The 22411-nt window shown below is 40.2% G+C and overlaps 1 protein-coding gene across 2 annotated transcripts in view; it reads left to right on the top strand.

Annotated features, from left to right (window-relative positions):
* efl1 (elongation factor like GTPase 1) overlaps window positions 1-22411 on the top strand; it is a 301855-nt gene that overhangs the window by 89521 nt on the left and 189923 nt on the right. For both annotated transcript variants that reach the window (XM_041175230.1, XM_041175231.1), the window contains exon 12: window positions 16741-16840. In XM_041175230.1, coding sequence (XP_041031164.1) covers window positions 16741-16840 — 100 coding nt within the window. The remainder of the gene's footprint in view (window positions 1-16740; window positions 16841-22411) is intronic.

Below are 22411 nucleotides of genomic sequence, written 5' to 3'. Positions count from 1 at the left end.
TTTCTTCGGTCTTCCAATTTCATTATTTGAAGAGACATAATCTCAGAATTTTAATCATATATTTTGCTGAGTACTCAATGTATATTTATCTGGAAACTGTCATATCTGGGTTTGAAGAAAACACAAAGAAACATATTTTAGTGGTGACGTATTAAAACATTACTGTGCTGGCCAGATTATTCATTTCAGAAATTCTATGTCTATACTTTTTAATCAAGGTCAGAACAATGGCGACTTTGATCTCCTAATGCAGACCCTTCTGGGGTAATGGGGGCATGTTTTATGAGTGAGTGTTCCCAATACAGAGCCTTGCAAAATAAGAATGCAAATTGTGGCTCTCTCATGTGTTTGCCCATTAAATCAAATGGATGGAAAATCATGCTGAGGCACTAATCTGAATCCCTGATGTGTGCATCCATGATGTGTTGGCCATTGCTCAGTGGGAGCACTCTCGCCGTTGAGTCAGTAAATGTAATGTTTAAGACCTACTCCAGACTTTTGAGCACATCATCTAGACTGGCACTTCCTTAAGGAAGGTCTCCACTGTTGGAGATGCTGTCTTTCGGGTGAGATGTTAAATTGAGGCCCTATCTGCACCCTCGGGTTGATGTATAAGATGTCACTACGCTACAAAGAAGAGCAGGTGTCCCTGGTGTCTTGACCAATTTCTCAACCACCATCACTAAGATTATCTGGCCATTATCAAATGGCTATTTGTGAGACCTTGTTCACAAATTAGTTGGCGCCGGCATGTTTTCTACGTTACATAGTGACTATACTTCAAAACTATCTCATTGGCGACACCCTGAGGTTGTGAAAGTTGCTTTATAAATGCAAGTTCTTTTTATATTATGAGACCTTGTACTCTTATGATTTATCCCTTGCCCACTGATGCAGATGTAAAGGATTATTTTCCACTGGGGAATCTTGCTTACTGGAAGAGCTGGATGGAGCTTTTGACAAGCAGTGTGCATGATTTTGCATCTATTTTAAATGAGTTTTCCGAGAATCATGCAGAGCACGCATGCGGATTTGCAATGTGCACACCCAGGAGGTGAAGTTCCCTACTAGTAGCACCGACAAAAAAAGCTCTGTCCAGTCTCCAGCCTGTCAGTTATATGGAGTTGAGTTGAATGCTGTCCCCCAGTTTATACATGTGAAATTCAGTCACCACTGTTCGGTACAGCAAATACTACTGAGCACAGACAGGCTCAATTTCCCAAATGTAGCGTTCATTGCACAATAGGCTGTTCTGAATGCCTCATAGCAAACAAAAGATTGCATTCTTTTAAAAGCAATACTACAAATCCTACACTCAGTTCTGTAATTCATTGGTTGTAAAGTGCTTTTGGATGTCCTGAGGCCATAAAAGGTGCCTTATAAATGCAAGTACCTCTTTCTCTCACTCTCTCATGCTCATGTATTAGCCTAGCAATTGGTGTTAGAGCATCACTTAAAGGGTTAACATGACTGTTGGTTAAACTTTCCTAGCATTTTTAAGCATGCAGGATTCCAGGAATGGTGTGGTATACCATGTACTGTGGCACACATTCAGTGGACCATCCAGTGGAGTGGGAGGGGCAACCGGTAATGCCAGCACTGCCAGGAAGCCATTTAATCCCCTGCAGCAACAGTTTTGCTGTACGGCGTAGCTTCACGGCAGTGGAAGTGTAGAATTGAAGAGCAGACAACACTTCTTGAGGCAGTGAGGGAAAGGTGGGCCAATCCTCTGATCCCCAGCATGGGAGATTGTAGCACAAAGAGCAAACAGTTCCCAAAGCCATCGGACTGGGAAGGATGTCAGGAAAATGGTGTTGTACCTGAAGAAATATATAAAAGCAAGGTAAAGAAAGGTATGAGGACTTTCTCACGTGGACATGTAATAAAGATTTTAAATCCTTTTGTGCTGAGCTAGGCTAGCTGGCACACAAAGGCTAGTCAGTGTTTTATTGGTATGAAAGAACCAGGGAAAGAAATCAGGATGTTTCTATACAAAGAGGAAATAAATATGCTATGGTCATAGTCAGGTGTCAGCAACTGCACACGCTTCACCCTCCTTTGGGAAACTATTGATGTATTAGGGGTGGAGACAGCTGGTGCAAGTGCTAAGGGAAAAGGAAATGCAGGAAGATTAAGCAAGTTAGAATTGGGGTGTATTCACATTGATTATTCCCTATATTGGCTTTTTTCCAAAATTTGAAATGCTACACATGTAGCTGAGTCACCGGACATGGCTTCCAATAATTGTCGTTAAACAGGTCTCCCTTTAAGTAAATTAATATGGAAACAAACAATTGATATGTGAAATTGAAATTTCTTTTCCATTTCTGTTGCCTCACTGATCACTGGGCACATGGTGCAGAAAAAGTAGATCTCCACATCCTTGTTTTGACACTATTTTTTAAACTAGGCTTTGGGCTTCCCAATATTTAATTAGTTATCTTGTTTCCTGACATTACAACAGTGATTACACTTCAAAAACTCTTAACTGGTTGTAAAGTACTATGGAAAATTGTGAGATCATGAAAGGGGCTATAGAAAAGCAAGTCTAATTGGTGAATCTTCTGCCTCAGTCCCATTCTCATTGCTTGAAGATGCAACATACTCGGGGGCAGTAAAATCAAATTGGTTTTCTGGGTTGTTTTGCATCAACTATTAGACCAGACCTCTCAACTTCTGTAAGTGTTTTTCACTCATTGGTATGAAAGGGACACGAGTGCAGTTTTCAACTTCATTCCTGTTTCACAGCACTCAATTTTATCATCGCAGGGTATGCTTTTATTTATTACATGATACTCAATTGAGTAGCTATCATGATTTTTGTTTGAGTTTTTAAGCCAGCATCATGGGCACAATTTTGGGGCTATTGTAAAACACACCGTGAAAGCTAAAACAAAAGCAAAATACGTAGATGCTGGAAATTTGAAGATATAAGCAGAAAATGCTGGAAACCCTCAACCCGGTCAGACAGCATTGTGAATGCTGCTAGTTGTTTGGCAAGGCCCTGAAAGAAGATGTGGATTTTCACATTAATCCAAGTTACGGTAGTAATGACTGCGTAATCAGCTTAATGCTTCAGATTTGGCAGCAGCACAATTGTATCCAGTGATGTAGATCAGCAATCAAGAGGGAATGTTGGGCAAAACACTAGTACTTCAGTGATTGAAAAGCAGACAATTGCAGATGCTGGAAATCTGAAATAAAAACAGAGAGCACTCAGCAGGTCAGGCAGCATCTATGGAGGGAGAACCGTGAATTAATGTTTAAGGTCAAGGACCTTTCTTCAGAACTGGGAAAAGTTAAAGATGTAATAGAATTTGAGCAAGGGGTTGGTGGGATAAGGACAAAGGAATGTCTGGAATAGGGTGGAACAAGGAGAGATTGAATGACAGAAGAGTTGGTCTTACATGATCAGAGAAAGTGGTGATGGGGCAAGAAAAGAAACAAAATATGTGCCTAGAGTAGGTGTGCTGCTGTATGAAAGCAAAAGAAACTGAAACAAACAAAGAAAAGGAAACAAAATGGGCACCGAGTTTACAGTCTGATATTGTTGAACTCAATGTTGAGTCCAGAAAGCTATAAAATGCTGAATTGAACGGTTAGATGCTGTTCCTCAGGTTTGCATTGATTTCATGCAAAAATTGCAGCAGGTCAAGGACAGAGAGGTCAGCATGAGAGCAAGTTGGAGAATTAAAATGACAGGCCACCGGAAACCCAGGGTCATGCTTGCAGACTGAACAGAGGTGTTCTGTAAAGCGGTCACCTAATCAGCTTTTGTTCTCCCCGTTATAGAGGAGACCATATTGAGAGCAGTCAATACAGTTGTTATGATCGATGCAGTTGGTAAAGCTGAGTTATTTAAAAATCCCAGAGGGAAACTTTACGATGCATTTGGTACAGTTGAGTTATTTAAAAATCCCAGAGGAAAACTTTAAACAATTGTCATAACCTATAATTTTAAGTGTTATATTTGAGATGCGACTCTAAATTCAGGAATCAGACCACCAGTTCTCAAGGTTTTACATTAAACTAAATGAAACATTTTATTCATTTACACATGCTTACAAATTACTACTATCATAACTTTTAACAAATTCCCAAACTAATCTCCATTAAGGCAACAGCAACCCATAGACTTAACCAGACACCAGGCAAAATATTTTCACCTTACGAATTCAAAATGAGGTTATTTCACTTTGGTTCCTGTGGAGGCTTACAGCTGCATTTGATCTCTCAATGCTTCTGCCCTGCACACACAAAACTGCTGAAGTTACACCTAGCCACCCATTGAATGTAAATTCTCATTTTATCACCAGCCTCTCTGAACTCCACCTTTTAACCATAAAACCCCTTTCATAGTACCAATTTTATTAATAATATAAACATATTGCTTTGTATCTGCTAGCTCGGTGGTAGCTTCCACCCCACTTGAATGCTCGATTCAAAAAATGTAAATGCACGCTACCTCTCTTATGTATCAAAACTAGTACATATCAAAGCACCCAGACTAACTGGCTTTAATCCAATTAAGACACACCCACAGGCTAAACCTCCAATTTAAAAGAAAAATATTTTCCAATAATATATACATTAATAGCTTCATGATAACAGTATACATTGATGTTGAGATTAACTATAACAATTCCAATGTGTAGGTGGGAAGGACATGATGTTGTTGGATGTTGGATATATATGATTCCCCCGCGCTCAAACTGCAGAGAGATTTGGAATGGGTTATGCCCCCCCTCCCCAAATCTTGCTTCAAATTCTTCAGGCGTCTTTCATTCCTCTCCAACTCTTTACAGGTGGTTATTCTTCAGTTTATGGGACCAGCTGTAGACCTGGAAAGGAATAAGAGGGAAGGATCATAACAGGTGTCTATACACTTGATCCTAGATTTCTCTTGTTGGTATCCGAGTGGTCAGATGCAGAAGATGGAAATGGGCTGTGTTTTAAATCCCGACATGTAGAAATCCTCATCCCACCTAGGCATGGACCCACATCACTGATGTACAGCATGTCTTATTGTTCTGATTTATTTCCAAGAATGTACTTTACTCATAAAATTTGTAAAAGTACATTTCGTAACAGTTCAAATTCGATATTACATAAAGTGCAATACAGATCAGTTTCTTTCAATACAGTACATTAGGTGTCTCATTTTGCTTGCCCCTACAGGTTATATTTATGATGTATATTTGCATTTCATATCAAACATTCTCTGGTGCATACAGCCCATGGGATTTTATATGCTTTCCAATCCCTCAGAGTACAATGACAGGAGAGCCTTTGGCCTTTCCCCACTGAGCCTTTGTGGTGGTTGCCCCAAGCACGTAGTCCTGGAACTTGGGAATATGCCACCCTGCAACATTTTGTTGTTGACAACTCTTTGCACTGGAAGATCAGCAAGTTTTTTTTTCAAAAATGCACTTTATTCATAAAATTTATATGTAATTTACATTACATGACATTTCAAAGATGACTACATATATTGCAAGCAAGATCAGTTATTTCAATACAGTGTGTGACTCTCTGAGGTGCTTCACTATACCATCAATTTCAGCTTATATTTACAATATTTATCCAGTGTCAAACATACAACCCAAGGGGTTTTACAGAGTTTGCAACCCTTCTGTGGAGTATGCTAGGAGGGCCTTTCCCCATTGTGCCTTTGCAGCAACTGCTCCAAATTGTAGTACATCCCACAGCCCATAATCCTGGACTTTGGAATGTACCAGTCTGCAACACTCGGTTGTCGATAACTCTTAGCACTGGAAGACCAGCAAGTTTCATGCACACCAAAGAGTGCCTTTCACCGAATTGCCAGCCCTCCAACAGCAGTTGCTGCTTATCTTGGTGTGTGCCCCTGGGAACAGTGCAGAGTCCTGGGTTATGGAGATGCTCAGGATAAACCACAACAAAAACTACTGCGTCTTTTTCCAGACTAATTTTGCAAAAACAAGTCCGGCAAGTTTCTTGTGCCAGAGTCCTGGTGTAAAGAATGGGTGTCCTGGGTTGCTTGGTGGCACTGAGTATCCTGGAAATTGTGGAAAGGACACATTAATCTAAAGGTAGCCACTTTACTTTTTCTTTAGTTGACCCTCTCGCACCTTTGATACTGAGTTTCTTGCTAGTTTTGTATCAAATGATGTAAACAATCTTTTCCCCCTCCCCCTTCTCCTGGCAACAGTGGACATCCCCTTAACCGAATGCTTTGGATGAGGAAGCCCCTGGAGAGGATGTTTGGGAACTCAGGCTACATGAGAGATGCCCACCTGTTAATTCCACCTTCTGCACTCAGCAGTGAAAGTGCATTGCTCTGACAGACATTGGCGTTGGGAGCGGTGCTCCTTCTGGACAGACTTGGGCTGCAGCAGCAGACTTGGGCTGCAATCCTGCCCAAAATCAGGTGGGTAGCAGTGGGGAATGGAGGTAAATTCAAGCAGCAGAGCCTCATTGCTTGGTTTGTATTTCCCGCTTCCCCCCACGGACTGCCACTGACTGTTCCACCCCCATTGGATATGCTGTCTGTCCTGCCAGAATACTAACATAGCCCACATGTCATCATTAAGATATGTGAATGCCTGACGCATTTGAAGTATCCCGCTCAGTGCGCTGCTCAAGTCAAATCAGTCTGATCAGTAGCTGCTGTGTCCCTACTGGTGCACCAGCTGTAGTGCCACCAGCCACACCTGCAGGCCCTATCACACCTACCGTGAAGCAGGTACAGTGCTGTGTGCTGCAAGGCTTCCCCTCCTTGTAGGCCAGCTGCAGTGCTGACCTATGAGGATGATGCAGTGGAGTTGTATAAAAGGAAGCCAGTCCTTCTTACAGCTAAGCAGTACTGCCTCCACTTCAGCTATCTAAAAGCGAGTCGAGTGCTCGGCTGCTCTGTGACTTGCCTTTTGACTCATGTCTGCATCATTTTCCTGCATCTTTTCCTTCATTTTTGCCTGTTTCAGTCCATTGTTTAGGAAAGAAAATCTTGTCTGTCCATAGTACCTTTCATACTCTCAGGCTTCCCAAAGCACACTTAGCCAATGAAATCTATTTGAAGCATAGTTATTGTTGTAGATTAATGTGGCAGCCAATTTAAGAACAGCAAGTTCCCAAGAGATAATTATCAGATGATCTTTGTTGATCGAATTGTTGATTGAGGGCTAAGTATTGGCCAGGACATAGGTATGAACTCCCAGAGCCATGGGACCGTCTCTGCCAGCCTTGTTTAGTTCTGATCTGAAAGGTGTTACTCCCAACACTACAGCACTTGCCCAGTGTTGCTCTGGTGTTGGTGTATCAGCCTGGATTATGTGCTCAAGTCTCTAGAATAGGTCTTGAATCCACAACCTTCTAATTCAGAAGTCTCAATGCTACCCAGAGGCCTGGCTGACACCTTTAGGCTTGTGAAGGCTACTAACAGTCTGCGATGCTTTCAGAATTTTGGTTCCCCCCATTGTAACACACACACTTTAATTCTGTTTATTTTTTTTTATTTGTAATTTCTCACTCCTGAAGTGTTGTTTAGATTCTTTACATTCTATACCTGAAGTTAATGCTGATGAGCTGACCAAAGAAAATGAGATGCACCAGCTGTTTCAGTCCAGTTGAAACCCAGCAATAGCTGTTCTCACACTAATGCCAAAAGAACAAAATCTAGAAGATAAAGCAGGACACACCAAAATGGAGTTCACTCCTTTTAATGGGGCATTTACATAGTGAATATATGACCAGAGCAGAGAAATGTGCTTAACTGCTGCCATCTGTTGGTGAAATGTCAAACCATTTATAAATGTCACACTCTACAGTGGGAACTCTGAAAATCTTGTATGTTGATGAATAATGCAATCCTGGTAGTGACTATTGCACAATCAAAATGCTAAATACAAATGAGACAGAAGTTCCTTGCCCTTGTTATTGTATATTTGTACACCCATGCTAGTAAGTTGGAATCAGCAATCTGGTGGATCTGGTCCTATCCATCTTTTGACGACATAGACACAGGAGCAGGCCATTCATTGTCTCAAGCCTATTCCACCACTCAGTTGAATCATCTTATCTGTAAGTTAACTATATTTATCCTTCTTTGTTCCGTAACCCTTAACCCCCTTGCCTACTGATCTCCCTTTTGAAATTTTCAGTTCATCTAGTCCCAGCAGCTTTTTGTAGGAGGGAGTTCCAGTTTCCTCCTTCTCATTGTGTGAGGAAGTGCTTGTTGATATCAACCCGGAAAGTCTTATCTCTTTTTTTGAGATTATATCTCCTTGTTCTGAACCCCACCAGATTTAAGTTTCTCTCTACCTACTCTATCAATCCTTTAATGATCTTAATCATGTCAATGAAATCAATGTGTAATCTTTTGATACTCAAGGGAATACTAGCCTAGCCAATGTGACTTGTCCTAATGATTTAATCCTTTTAACCCCCGTTTATTCTGATGGTCCTCCCCCCCCCCCCTCCCCCTCCAAGATTAATGTATTCTTACTAAGGTGTGGTGCCCAAAGTTAAGCTCTATGCTAAATGAGGTCTATCAAGACTTTTATGTAACTGTAACATAACTTCCATCCCTTTGTATCCTGGTCCTGTCAGATACAGGTCAACGTTCCATGAACCTTTTTAATTATTATCTTTTTGTACCAGTCCACCAGGTTTTAGTGATTCTGTACTTGGATCTGTAAATCTCTTTGCTCCTCCACAGCTCCTACCTTCTCACCACTTAGAAAACACTCCGATCACTTTTTCTTAGGTCCAAAGTGGAAGAACTCCATTGAACTCCATCTACCACATTTTTGTCCACTCAATATGTCAATATCCCTTTGCAACTTTCTGCTTCCACCTGCACTATTTAGAGTGCAACGTAACTTGGTACCATTAGTAAACTTGGACCTTTGCCTCTGTATTCTTTCATCTAATTTATTTAAAATAATATGGTGTAAAGCTGAGGCCCAGATACAGAACCCTGAGGGACACCACTAGTCAGACTCTGCCAATTGGAATATATATCCAATATTCCTAAACAAAAACAGAAACAGAAATACCTGGAAAAACTCAGCAGGTCTGGCAGCATCGGTGGAGAAGAGTACATTTGAGGTTTCGAGTCCTCATGACCCTTCAACAGAACTAAGTAAAAATAGGAGAGGGGTGAAATATAAGCTGGTTTAAAGAGGGGCGAGGGGGAAGAAGTGGGGGGTGGTTGTTGGGACAAGCAAGCAGTGATAGGAGGAGATAACCAAAAGATGTCACAGACAAAAGAACATAGAGGTGTTGAAGGTGGTGATATTATCTAAAAGAATGTGCTAGTTAAGAGTAGATAGCAGGACAAGCAAGATACAGATAACTCTAGTGGGGGTGGGGTGAAATAAGACTAAAAGGGCATAAAAGGTATAGATAAATGATGGGTGGAATACATTTAAAAATAATGGAAATAGGTGGGAAAATAAATATCTATATAAATTATTGGAAAAAACAAAAAGGAAGGGAAAGAAATGGAAAGGGGGTGGGGATGGAGGAGGGAGTTCAAGATCTAAAATTGTTGAACTCAATATTTAGTCCGGAAGGCTGTAAAATGCCTAGTCGGAAGATGAGGTGCTGTTCCTTCAGTTTGCGTTGGGCTTCACTGGAACAATGCAGCAAGCCAAGGACAGACAAGTGGGCAAGAGAGCAGGGTGGAGTGTTGAAATTGCAAGCAACAGGGAGGTCTGGGTGATGCTTGCGGACAGACAGAAAGTGTTCTGCAAAGCGGTCACCCAGTCTGTGTTTGGTCTCTCCAATGTAGAGGAAACCGCATTGGGAGCAATGAATGCAGTAGACTAAGTTGAGGGAAGTGCAAGTGAAATGCTGCTTCACTTGAACGGAGTGTTTGGGCCCTTGGACGGTGAGGAGAGAGGAAGTGAAGGGGCAGGTGTTGCATATCTTGCATTCGCATGGGGAGGTGCAGGAGTAGGGGTTGATGGAGGAGTGGACCAGGATGTCACGGAGGGAACGAACCCTGCGGAAAGCCGCCGGGGGTGGTGAAGGGAAGATGTGTTTGGTGGTGGCATCATGCTGGAGTTGGAGGAAATGGCAGAGGATGATCCTTTGAATGCGGAGGCTGGTGGGGTGATAAGTGAGGACAAGGGGGACCCTATCATGTTTCTGGGAGGGAGGAGAAGGCGTGAGGGCGGATGCGCGGGAGATGGGCCGGACACGGTTGAGGGCCCTGTCAACTACCGTGGGTGGAAAACCTCGGTTAAGGAAGAAGGAGGACATGTCAGAGGAACTTTTTTATCCAATATTCCTACTGTGTTTCCTACTTCCTAGCCAGTTTTCTACCCATGTCAAAAGGCTTCCTCTAGTTCTTTGCACATTGATTTTTGTTAAAATTCTCTATGTGGAATCTTATCAAAGGACTTCTGGAGTGTATGTAAATAACATCATAGACATTCTCTTATCTGCCATGGCAGCATCGGCGGAGAAGAAAAGAGTTGACGTTTCGAGTCCTCATGACCCTTCGACAGAACTTCTGTCGAAGGGTCATGAGGACTCGAAACGTCAACTCTTTTCTTCTCCGCCGATGCTGCCAGACCTGCTGAGTTTTTCCAGGTAATTCTGTTTTTGTTTTGGATTTCCAGCATCCGCAGTTTTTTTGTTTTTATCTCTTATCTGCCATGTTAGTTACCACCTCAAAGGATTAACAAGGCTCTATGACTTGCAAACCCACAATGGCTTACCCTGATCAGTTTGTTTTTTCAAGTAATCAGTCACTCTATCCCTAATAGTAGATTCTAGAACTTCTCCACAACAGATATTAGACATTTAGGCCTATAATTTCCTAGTTTATCTTTCTGGCCTTTCTTAAGTAGTGGACTGACATTGACAATTTTCTAATCTAAGAGAACAATTACTGAATCGAGTGAACTGGGGAAGATCATGACTGAAACATCAATAATTTTCCTACCTAATTTTTTTAATAGCTTGGGGTGAAAACTCAAGTCCTGGAGATTTGTCTATAATTATTTTCTCTATTGCCATCTTTTTGTCTATTAAATTCCTCTCCCTGATTTGTTACTACCTTTTCTCCTATCTGGCACTTTATCCGCACCTTTCATTGTGAAAACTGGTGCAAAGTAAGTTTTTAGCAAGTCCGTTATGTCCTGATTTTCAATTACAGTATCATCTGTTTCTGTCTTTGAGAGGTCTAATTCACGCTTAGTCATCCTCTTTCTTTTAGTATTCTCATTAAACCTTTCAGTGTTGTCTTTGATATCCTGATTGTCTTTTTTAAACTAGTTCATTTTAAGTAATTACATTACTCCTCTGCAGATTTCTAGAGATCAAATGTGGGAGGATAATTTATATTCTTTAATAGACTCGTGATAAGGCATCATAATCATAAACTTTGATAACATAGTTGTGCTTATGAGTTTGAGTGGAGCCAAGGTCATTAAAATTTAGAAATTGAGAGATTGAAAAAGACATCTAAAGTCCAAGTAGTTCCCCTACTACCAGCCTGGTAGTCACATCATGCAAGGATAATGGAGTTGTTGACTAATTATAGCAATCAATCTCTATCAATTAGTCTATAACAGACCCAGAAAGTTTATAAAGAAAAATCCAGTAGTGAAAATCCAAAGAGAGCTTGAAGAACCATAGGTCCAAAGTCACATACTCTTCCCAAGCATGTATTGTTATGTTTCCAATTACTCATATACTGTAACTTAAAATATTATTTTCTAAAAGATTGTACCATTTTTATGTTTAAGTAAATATGCAATTAACTTCTTTTATAATTTCATATTATTTATCCACAGTTTCAGGCCATTTTGATTCCCTAGCAGAGGTAACCTTTGCGCTTACATAGCCATCTGTCACGAGTCTCGCACCGCAATTCAAAATATCTTTTGGATTTAAAAAAATCAATCAGTGAAAGTGTAGAAAGAAATAAGTTAGTGTACATTTTTTTAATATAATTTCTAAATTCCATTGGAAAGAAAAAGGTAGGGATCGACAATACACTACTTGAAAGAGTGGTGGGGAAGCACATTCCATAAGAACTTCCAAAAGGCAATTGAAAATTTACTGGAAGAGGACAAGTTTGCAGGTTAATGGGGAAAGCCAGGATATGCGACTAAATTGGAAAGCTCTTTCAAAGAGCTGACACAGGAACAACAGTGCAAAAGACCTGTACTGTAAGATTTTATGATTCTGTGCTTGGATACCTTCCCTAAGGAATTGGCACAATTCCACTATAGCCTATTTCCTTATCCTGAGTGTCACCTTCAACCTTCAGGCTTCTTGTATCTAATGGTAGATCCAATGCATTGTTTCTTTTGCACCTCACAATATGGCTTGTGTGCCACCTTACATCAATGACCATTTTTTCCTGCTCTTGTTGATTCAACTCAGCCAGGGGCAGTCTAGTGGAATATTGAATCTGAAGCCCGTTGTACTCCAAACAGCACACTTATCAGTACAGCAACGTGGGCCACAGTATCTGTCAGCAGACATTTAACACAAGATCATCACTGGGTTGATAACTGTGAGGTGAACCTTGAATTGGATGCGAGCGCAGTCGGTTGCCCAGAGTAACTGCATTAGCTAAGTGCACATCTTCATTACCACCGCCTCAACATAGCACTTCTTCCAAATAGCAACTTGGTGGTGTTCAGAATTGTTGTGTTACTGGCTGCTGCCCCAAACCCCTGTTATCATTGCTTTCTATAGCATGAGCAGGCCAGGCAGGTGTTAAACTGTGACAGGAATTTTCAGCCTATTGCTTGATCACGATTTGGTTTCGCTTAAAGATCCCTGGTTCCCTAAACGCAAATTTCTATGTTATGCGATGAATACTTTGCATTACCATTAGAACACAGTTTTGAGAATGAAAGTGTTAATAAACCTTTGAAACAATTTAAGCTTTGGCTTGATTGCACAATATTCAGCACCATTTGCAATGACTCATACTGAACCAGTCCATGTCCACATGCAGCAAAAAACTGGACAATATTCAGGCTTGGGCTGATAAGTGGCAAGTAACATTCATACCACACAAGTGCCAGGCAATGACCATTCCTAACAAGAGAGAATCTAACCATCTCCTCTTGAAGTTCAATGGCATTATCATTGCTGAATCCCTCACTATCAACATCTGAGGATTACCCTTGACCAGAACTGAACTGGATCAGCCATATAAATACTATGGCTACAAGGGCAGTTCAGAGGCAGGAACTTTATGGCAAGTAATTTACCTCCTGACTCCCCAAAGCCTGTCCACCATAAACAAGGCACAAGTCAGGAGTGTGATAGAATACTCTCCACTTACCTGGATGAGTGCAGCTCCATACATACTCAAGAAGCTCGCCACCATCTAGGACAAAGCAGCCCGCTTGATTAACTTCCTCCACCACTGATGCACAATGGCAGCATGTGTTCTATCTACATGATGCACTGCAACAACTCACCAAGACTCCTTTGACAGCACAAACCAGCAACCTCCAGCACCTAGAAGGGCAGCAGATGCATGGGAATGCCACCACCTGGAAGTTCTCTTCCAAGTCCCACATCATCCTGACTTGGAACTGTAATGCCATTCCCTCACTGTTGCTGGCTAAAAATCCTAGAACTCCCTAACAGCACTGTGGGTGTACCTGCACCACATGGACTGATGCGGTTCATGAAGGCAGCTCATCAAGGGCAGTTAAGGATGGGCAATAAATGCTGACCTAGCCAGCATGTAAAGGAATAATGGTGTCATGTTTGGTAAGTTAATTCAAAAGTACAAATTCATTGTCCCCTCCCTGCCAATTTTCTCCATTACATTTTCTCCCTTTCTTAGCCTTCTTGATGGCAGTGACCCTTTCCTGAATTATGGTTCTACAGAGGCCTCCAGTTACTTGTCATAAGGACCATTATACATCTGTGAGCCTTGTCAGAAAGTGTCAGTAAGTTCAGCCTGATCCATTCCTTACATTACCCCCTATTCCCAAGTATTCCTAACTGGGATCACTGGGTAGGCCCAATGAATAAATTTTAAAAAGTTTCCTAAACTTCCTCATTGCTCAGCAGAGCATGCAAACAGAGATATTCTCTGGTTTAGCCCCTTGGGCTGTGCATTAGCTGATTGTCCAGTAGGGGTGCTTAGCTCAGGGGCTGGAAATCAAGTCAGGCTTCCCAAACTGACACCACCCAGTGATCCCAGTTAGGAATACTTGGAAATATGGTGAAATGTAAGGAAAGGATCGGGCTGAGCTTACTGACACTTCCTGACAAGGCTCACAGATGTATAATGGTCCTTTTGACAAGTCACTGGAGACCTCTGTAGAACCATGACTCAGGAAAGGGTCACTGCCATCAGAAAGGCTGAAAAGGGGAGAAAACGTAATGGATCAAATTGGCTGGGAGAGGGCAATGAATTTGTACTTCTGTGTTAACGTGTCTGGCATGACACCATTATTCCTTTACATTTCCGTTTATATTAAGAATGTGAATTATAACCACTTTTCCTGGGGGGAAAAAAGCTCAATAACATATTCTATTACTCCTCTTCATCCCCTCTCCACTGATTTTCACAATGACGTTTTGGTAAAATAAAGATATTAGATTTTGCCGAATGTAATGGGTTATTTGTATTAAAACAACTTTCTGGCTTCTTGTTAATGCCCATAAATTAATCCTACAGGTTGTGATGGAATATCATTTTAAATTGAGGAGATCGATTCACCAGACAATTACTGAAGCAAAAAACACATCTTACATTTTCATGGGAAAGTTGCAGAAAATAAATCTGTTGAAACAAAATTAGTAGAGGTTTTGAAAGTTAATTTGGATATTTTACTTAAATTCATAATAGTAACTTATTCATACTTTACCATGTAACAAGACGTTAAAAGTATTATCCAGGGTGCACTTTGGTGTAAATGCTGCATTGCAAAGTAAGTGATGGAATCATTGGGATTGAATTGTAACCTCACGATTCTTGGGAGATGTTTTTCAGTAACTTTTTAAAAATTAACATTTTGAACAGAAAAAGCAGCAAACATTTAACAATTCAAGCCCAGGTCCAAGTATTCTTTTGATGAATTGTGCATTAGTTTTTACATTAACGTAGTAAACCCACAACTGGGCATTTACTTCAATTCATTAGCTGCTGCCTGTGTCTGGTCCTGCACCAAGTCCCACTGCCCCATCATACCCGACCTCTCAATCTTGCATTGGCTACCATTCTGAGCACGAATTCGTAATTCTCATCCTTGTGGTTCAAATCCCTCCCTACTATGTAATCGTCTCAAACTTGGAATTTCCCTCATCCCCCAAACATTCCATTCCTTTAACTCTGACCTCTTGTGCATTCCCCTTTCTGGTATCTCACTCTTGACAGTTGGGTCTTCTCTCTCTAGTTTTGTTGACTGTTTTTAACTTCTGTTGTGAAGTAAAGATATAACTTTTTCTACAGTAAAGCATCATATTAATACAGATTATCGTCAGTGTTGTGGGTATATAAATGGCATAGTGGTGCATTTTAACACACTCCATGTCCCTGGTGGGAGGTGGGGGGTAGCATAGGTGCAGAGGAGGTATCCCGACTTGGGTTTCGTTTTTGGACAGTACAATAGGGGAGCAGTGGTGATTTGTACTGTTATTGACATCAACCCATCCCTCACTCTGCAGGGGTGCGTTTCATAGTTTATGTTGGCTAGGGCTCCAGGTAAGATGGGCACTCATCAATTTTATTTTATATTAGTTTAAAATGCAAATGTTCAGGTGAAGGTTTTTGGTATGATCTTTGCTATTGCTTTGCCTCCGATTAGATTCATTTCTCAAACTTCAAAACCTTAAGATGAGATAATATGAATCAAAACTTGAAATCTTTGACACTTCATCCTTTTTCAACAACTCAGTGTATTGCAAAAAAAAGCTTGTCCTACCGTTGTTCATCCGTCCTTTTCTCCAAGCTTAGTACTTAGGTGAAAATTGTTCTTCAGGCTGATTTATCTCACCCCCCAATGTTTTTATTTCCCAAGGCTTTAAAGTTTGAAAAAGGAATGTGTCAGAGGTCAAGGCGGCTGCAAAGGCCAAGCCAGAATGTTTATGTGAACCCCTAAGTTTTGAACTAATATAACATAAAAATGATTGGTAGCTTTTGCATTACTGAGTAACCACCTCTGAACTGTATTTTTTCTAAGAAAGGTCCTGAATGCAGGTTGTGCACTGGAGGATGACCAAATATTGCACAGGGAGCTGGTCTGTTTTTAATGAGTGAGCCAGTCTTGCTGAGTTCAGCAATTGATTGCTGCTTCATGCTTGATTTTAAAATAGGCTACAGTTCTTGATGTAACACAGACGTTCTGTTTTATCTCTATTTCACTTATTTGGACAACTGTGCTCTTGTGGATTGTGGGTTAAGACTGTAATTAGATTGTTCTTCTACTTCCAGTGAGAACAGAATTGTAAGATATTAAAATCTATTTTAAAACTGTAGATTTTTATCTTAGTACATGTCATTTAAAAGAGAAAATCAGCAGAAAATGTAACACACATATTGTATAAAGCAATTTTCTGATAGCGACTTGTCAGAAACTGCGATTTACAGTCGCAGGGAAGAAAATCACATTCCATTCTTGAAATTGCAATCTTGTATCTTAGGGATGAAGAGCTGTTTCACTTGTATTTTCTTCCTAAGCCTTAAATTTCGCAAGCAGAATTGATGTTACCCCTTTATTTTATTAAAGTACTAACAACTATCTTTTGTCTCTTTTATATATTCAGCATTCCTTGAATGCAAGAGTGATGAGACGGCCCCAGTCATCGTGTTTATTTGCAAGATGTTTGCTGTTGATTCCAAAGCTTTGCCCCAGAATAAGTTGAGGTGAGAGATATTAATATCCTTGTATGATTCCTGCAGTTGACATTTTCCATTTCCTTATCTATTTGCTTGTTTACTACGCCAATAAATGATTTTGGTAAGTTTCATGTTAAATTTTGCAAGGAATATCTGAAGATTGGATGAATTGTGCTTTTTCTATGACAGTCATAAATGTAACAACATAAAATAAAACCTGGCTTCAACTTTCCAGCTCCTTCCTACCAATTTTTTGGCAGATGGGGGGAGACAAATGCAGAAAGATAATTGGAGTGTGCGCTGGCACCTCACCTTTGCTTGCAGAAGGCTTGTTCCATTTGGATTCCAGAGACCCCATGTTTTAATTCCTCCAGTTAGGTTTCCTCCCTGCCACAGCCCTGCAATGGATCTTAACAAGGACACAAATAAAATATTGTGTGACTGTCACAGAGGTAAACTATATCCCTCCTTGTTCTTCTCGACATGTCTACAACCTTTGACCCAGTTAACACCTTATCCTCCTGCAACATTTCTCCACCATCATCTGGCTGGGTGGGTTTGCAGTCACCTGGTTCTATTCTTATCAATCTAATCATTGCCAGGGTATCACTTGCAATGGCTCCTCTTCTCATTCCTGCACCATTGCCTCTGGTGTTTCCTAAGAGTCTACTCTAAGTCCCCTCCTATTTCTCATCTATATGCTGCTCCTCAGTGACATCACCTGAAACACAGCATCAGATTCCTCATGTACACTGACCTCACCCAGCGCTGCCTTACCATCACCTCTCTCTCGATTCCTCCACTGTCCATCTGCCATCCAGTACTGGATGAGCAGAAATTTTCTCCTAACTACATACTGGGAAGACAAAAGTAGGGCCTTCACTCCCTGCCACAAAATCTGTTCCCTAGGTACAGACTCTATCCCCTTCCCTGACAACTGTCTCAGGCTGAACCAGACTGTTCGCAAACTTGGTGTCATATTGATTCTGAGATGGGTTTCTGACCACAAATCTACCCCTGTAAGGCCATCTATTTTTACCCTTGTTACATTGCCAAACTCCGTTCGTTCCTGCCTCAGCTCATCTTCTGAATCCTTCATCCATGCTTTTGTTACTCTAGACCTGAATATTTCAGTGCACTCCTGGCTGGCCTTGTGTGTTCTGCCCTCTGTTAGCCTGTTGTGCCCAGAATTGAATACAATAGTTCAGCTGAGGCCTAACAGCTCAATGACTTTCCTACTTTTGCAATCTGTGCCTTTATTTAGAAAACCTAGGATTCCATATGCTTAAACAGTCTTATTAACTTGTCCTGCCACCTTCAAATATTTAGGTATGTAAATCCTAAATTCTCCCTGTTACGCTACCCCCTTTAAAATTGTATAATTTGGTTGATATTTCCTCTCCTTGTTCTTCCTCAAAATGCAATACCAGTTACAATGCAGTTCAAGGTGTTCTTTGATGAAAGGTTGGTTGGTTAGTTAAATATGACTTCTCATTTGGAATCCACGCTGAGTATCTCTAACTTAGAATCCTGGTTATTGCTGACTATCTGGAAATTATGTTCCTTATTGGCCCAAACTAGAATTTTAATTTAGTGTTACAAGAGTAATGGTATCTCTGATTGAGCTGTTGTGAAGATGCCATACCAAACACTGGTCCTGGAAATTACTTTAGTCAAACTTTTATTACTGTACTAGCCAGCCAGGTCAGTATGGAGCAACATTATTATTTTTGGCACCCTTATTCACTTGTCCTTCAAATTCATCTAGGGTATATACTGAAAGTTTTTACTTGATGACAGGATAAAAGAATATTGCCTCCTTTGCTGCCTTAGTTGGAATGTTAATCTATTGTTTGCTTCCTATCAGGCTATGACCAACATTGAATAGGTGGTTTAGTACGTTTTCGATTCCTACTGCCTTGCAGATAACAGCCCAGTGGGTAAATTGAAAATCATCCCATCCATTCCTGGGCAATTCTTAGTGATCTCCTATTTGATAACATTAATAAATCATTAGGTTTGGACCTTGAAATTGTACCAAGTGCTGACAGAGGTGCTCTGCCATTGATGGTAAACTCTGTGAACTTCCCTTTTCTTAAAATTCATTGCGTTAGTGTGCTCATACTGTGGAAAGAAAGACAGATTGCCTATCTTGGTCAGGTCGCCTTCATTCTTTGAATGAAAATGTTCTTCGTACACCATGTTCTGGCCTTTCCTACCACGTAGTCTCCCCTGAGTATTAAATTATCCAGCCTTGGGGCAATGTCATGTCGCTAAGTTGCTGCCATCCAGGTCAAAATGAACTAACTTGCTGGTATGACGTCTGCCATAAGAAGCATCGCTACAGGTGAAAATGTGATAGATTTATATGCCCCTCAAGTGTTCCTTGGGGACCAATCAGAAGAGAGAGAGTCCGTTATTTTATGAGGAGCATGCTTTTACAAAGAATGAAGATGATTCTGCCAGGAACTATAATCTATCATTTGTATTCTAGACACAAGTGCTTTTAACAGTAAATTTTATGTTATTAAAAAAGTTATTGAATAATAAATTTATTTTCCAAGTAAAATGTTTAGCTTTATATTGAATGAAAAATGTTAACCATGAAAGCAGTCTGCTTGGAAAAATAGCATTTAATGAAACTACAAAGTGCTGTTTGGAAAAATTTAGGAAACGCTAAATTTAAAACTTGCAATGTATAAAATTACAATGTTTCTCCTGAATAAGGTTGTTTGTTCCTATTTTTAGTAATGACCTTTTGCAGCAAGTATTTGTTTACAACATGCTTTTGTGCTGATAACTAATTAATTCCATAAATTGATCTGCATTAAAGGAATAACACATTCTGTGAATGAAGGTGGTGGTTTTGATCCTAGGATTTATAAAATCCTGTTTGGTTGAGATTGAACTGCACTGGTTTACTTTGTTCATTATACAGTGTGTTAGTTGGGTTAGATTTTAAAAAAACATGCACTGACTTTTTCGACTTGATTTTCTTTCCAAGTTCAGATGTGTCCAAAGATTTTAATTCTAAAATTTGTAATTGTCATGTCAATGCGTATAAATGCACTGACACTAGAAGGATTTAGTGAAATTGTTCTCTTTTTGTTGCAAAATTATAACTTTATTTTAATTATTTCTTTCTGATTCTTCTGTATTGTATCTAATATACAGGTAGACATCTTACACCCAGTCTCAGTTTGTCATCTCAGATGTCATTTTAGGAATCAGTCTTCCATGTGTCACACATTGTTAGAGATGCAAAATGTAGGAAAATAGAAAGAAAAGCCAACTGTTTTGTCATTTTTCTGACCTTGATAAGCTGGCCAATCCTCAAGGGTAGGAACTGGGTATCTACAAGTAGCTGTATATCTACAACCCCCAGCAATAGTCTTCCTGCCTATTTTGATTCCTCCCTCCACATAGAGTATCTGAGCATTCTCTTAAAGAGATGGACCAGGTTAAAGGAAAAACTTAGCTTGTCCTTGAGATGTCCCAAAGCGCTTTACTTTTGAAGTGCAGTCACTATTGTTGTGTTGCCAAACATTGCAGCCGAGCACAATCCCACAAATGATGAAATAAATGATTCATTAATCCACTTTGCTGGTTTTGGCTGAGAGAGGAATATTAACCAAAGTGCTGGGAGAGTACCCCGCTCTTCTTCAAATATTGTCGTGGGGTCTTTTGCACCCATCTTAGCAGCCAGAAAACATCTCAACCGAAAGGTGGAATCTCTGACAAAGCAGCAGTCCTTCAGTGCTTTGTGTATCACTGTAACACCAGCCAAGAGTATGTGGTCAAGTCGAGAAACAGACTTGAACTCACAAGCAGCAGCACTCTTGTCTCTACACTGAGCCACGCTGACACAGCACTAACATAGAAATTAATCAGAGAATTAATTAATTAACATCAGTTTTAATTCTGAGGTGGCTGTTGTAATTTCTCGACTGGGTGAGGTTATTATGGCCCCAAGAATTGTTGCTGTTGCGGGGGTGGGGCACGTGGAGGGAGGGCAGGGGTGAAGGTTATTATGGCAAGGGGAGTAACGTTATTATGGTGAAGGGGGAAGTTATCATGATGCGGGGGGTGGGGGGGATTGGGGGTGGAGTTGTAGCTGGAGGCATGTATTATGCTTCAGATGGGGAGGTTATACTATGTCAAGGGAGGGTTTTTATGCGTGGGTGCGTCATTTTGTTCCCAGGCTGGTTATCATGGTGAGAGGGGTCTTATAAGGCACCATGGGTTATTATGACAAAGGGGGCTTAATATTTGCCCAAGGCTATTATGGTCAGGGCGTTCCTGGCGATGTAACCGTGTATGCTTGTCATTCATCTGCCGCATTTGGCTCTGAGTTAAAATCGTGCGTTGAGTTTTTTTTTGCAGTATTAATTTAGACCTTGAGTTCTGATCTTTGTCAGTATACTTGATGAAACTGCTAATGAGTGCGCTCCTAACCCAGTGCTAAACTTTATTGCTGGACTGTGCAGTATTTAGAAAAGGTTCCAGACAATCTGTGTTTTGACCCAAATAATATTTTAAAACCATGTCAACCCTGACAACAACGAATAACCAGTCATTTAGGTCATACACAGCCTTGTGTTAATTTCCCAGAATAAAATCTGCCAGGTAGTAAAATCAATAAGGCAAGACCTTTTTAATTGTTTCTACATTAGTTAGAAATCCATGAAAACAAAACTAGAAACTCATGAAGACAAAGAAATCTATAATTTTCAAAGCTTTGTTTTAGAAGAAAATGCTGCAATTAATGTGCAGTGCACAAAATGATTTTCAGAAATTAGACTTTAAACCATTCCCAAACTCACATTTACATTCCCATTAATTTCTGCATAATATTACTGTGTTTTCCCAGATAAAAAGAAGCTTGTTTTGGAACATGGTGAGTTGCCTAAATATAGGACATTGTTGTTTCAGATTGTATCCATCATCGTAAAAGTTAGACAATGGAAACCACAGTCAAAACAAATGGTGGTGAACAGCATACTTGGCAGTGCACAGCAGCAAGTCTGCAGGACTTGATTCAGTGCCAAGTGTCACATTGTACTTATTAAACATTCAGCAGTAACCTATTATAACTTTTTTGCATCCAAATGTGGATACCTTTTGTTCATAAATCTTTAGCTGAGCGAACTGACTTTAAAAGTCATTTGGCAAAGTTTAGCATTAGCTTTTGCAATTTTTTTTCTCTTGAAGGATTCTTGAAATTCGATAATTCAATTCCTGTCACGACTTAGTGAAATATGCTGCATTTTATGCACAAACGTTTGCAAAAAACATTTTGTATAGCAGTGAATTTTTATTGAATGTAGATTATCAGCAACTCTGACATCAGCCAAATTTCTTGCAGAAAACGTTTCAGCTGGTATTGACATCTTCTATTTTGTTTGTTTTTGAAGTCTATTCAGTGAAACTGCAATTTGCCATAATATTTTGTTAAAACATGGTTAAATGCATAAAGAAAAGTCTTGTTCCAGTGTAATTGCAAATGTCTCTTTTATGTTTTTCTTTCCTTGTCGATTATTGCTGTAATTTAATATCTAGCATTTCTAGCTAAAAATGTGCTTCCACTTATCCTTGGAT

This window comes from Carcharodon carcharias, chromosome 26, assembly GCF_017639515.1.
Source record: "Carcharodon carcharias isolate sCarCar2 chromosome 26, sCarCar2.pri, whole genome shotgun sequence".
Lineage (NCBI taxonomy): Eukaryota > Metazoa > Chordata > Chondrichthyes > Lamniformes > Lamnidae > Carcharodon > Carcharodon carcharias.
Note: the sequence above shows the minus strand (reverse complement) of the source record. Positions and strands in the feature narration are given on the sequence as shown.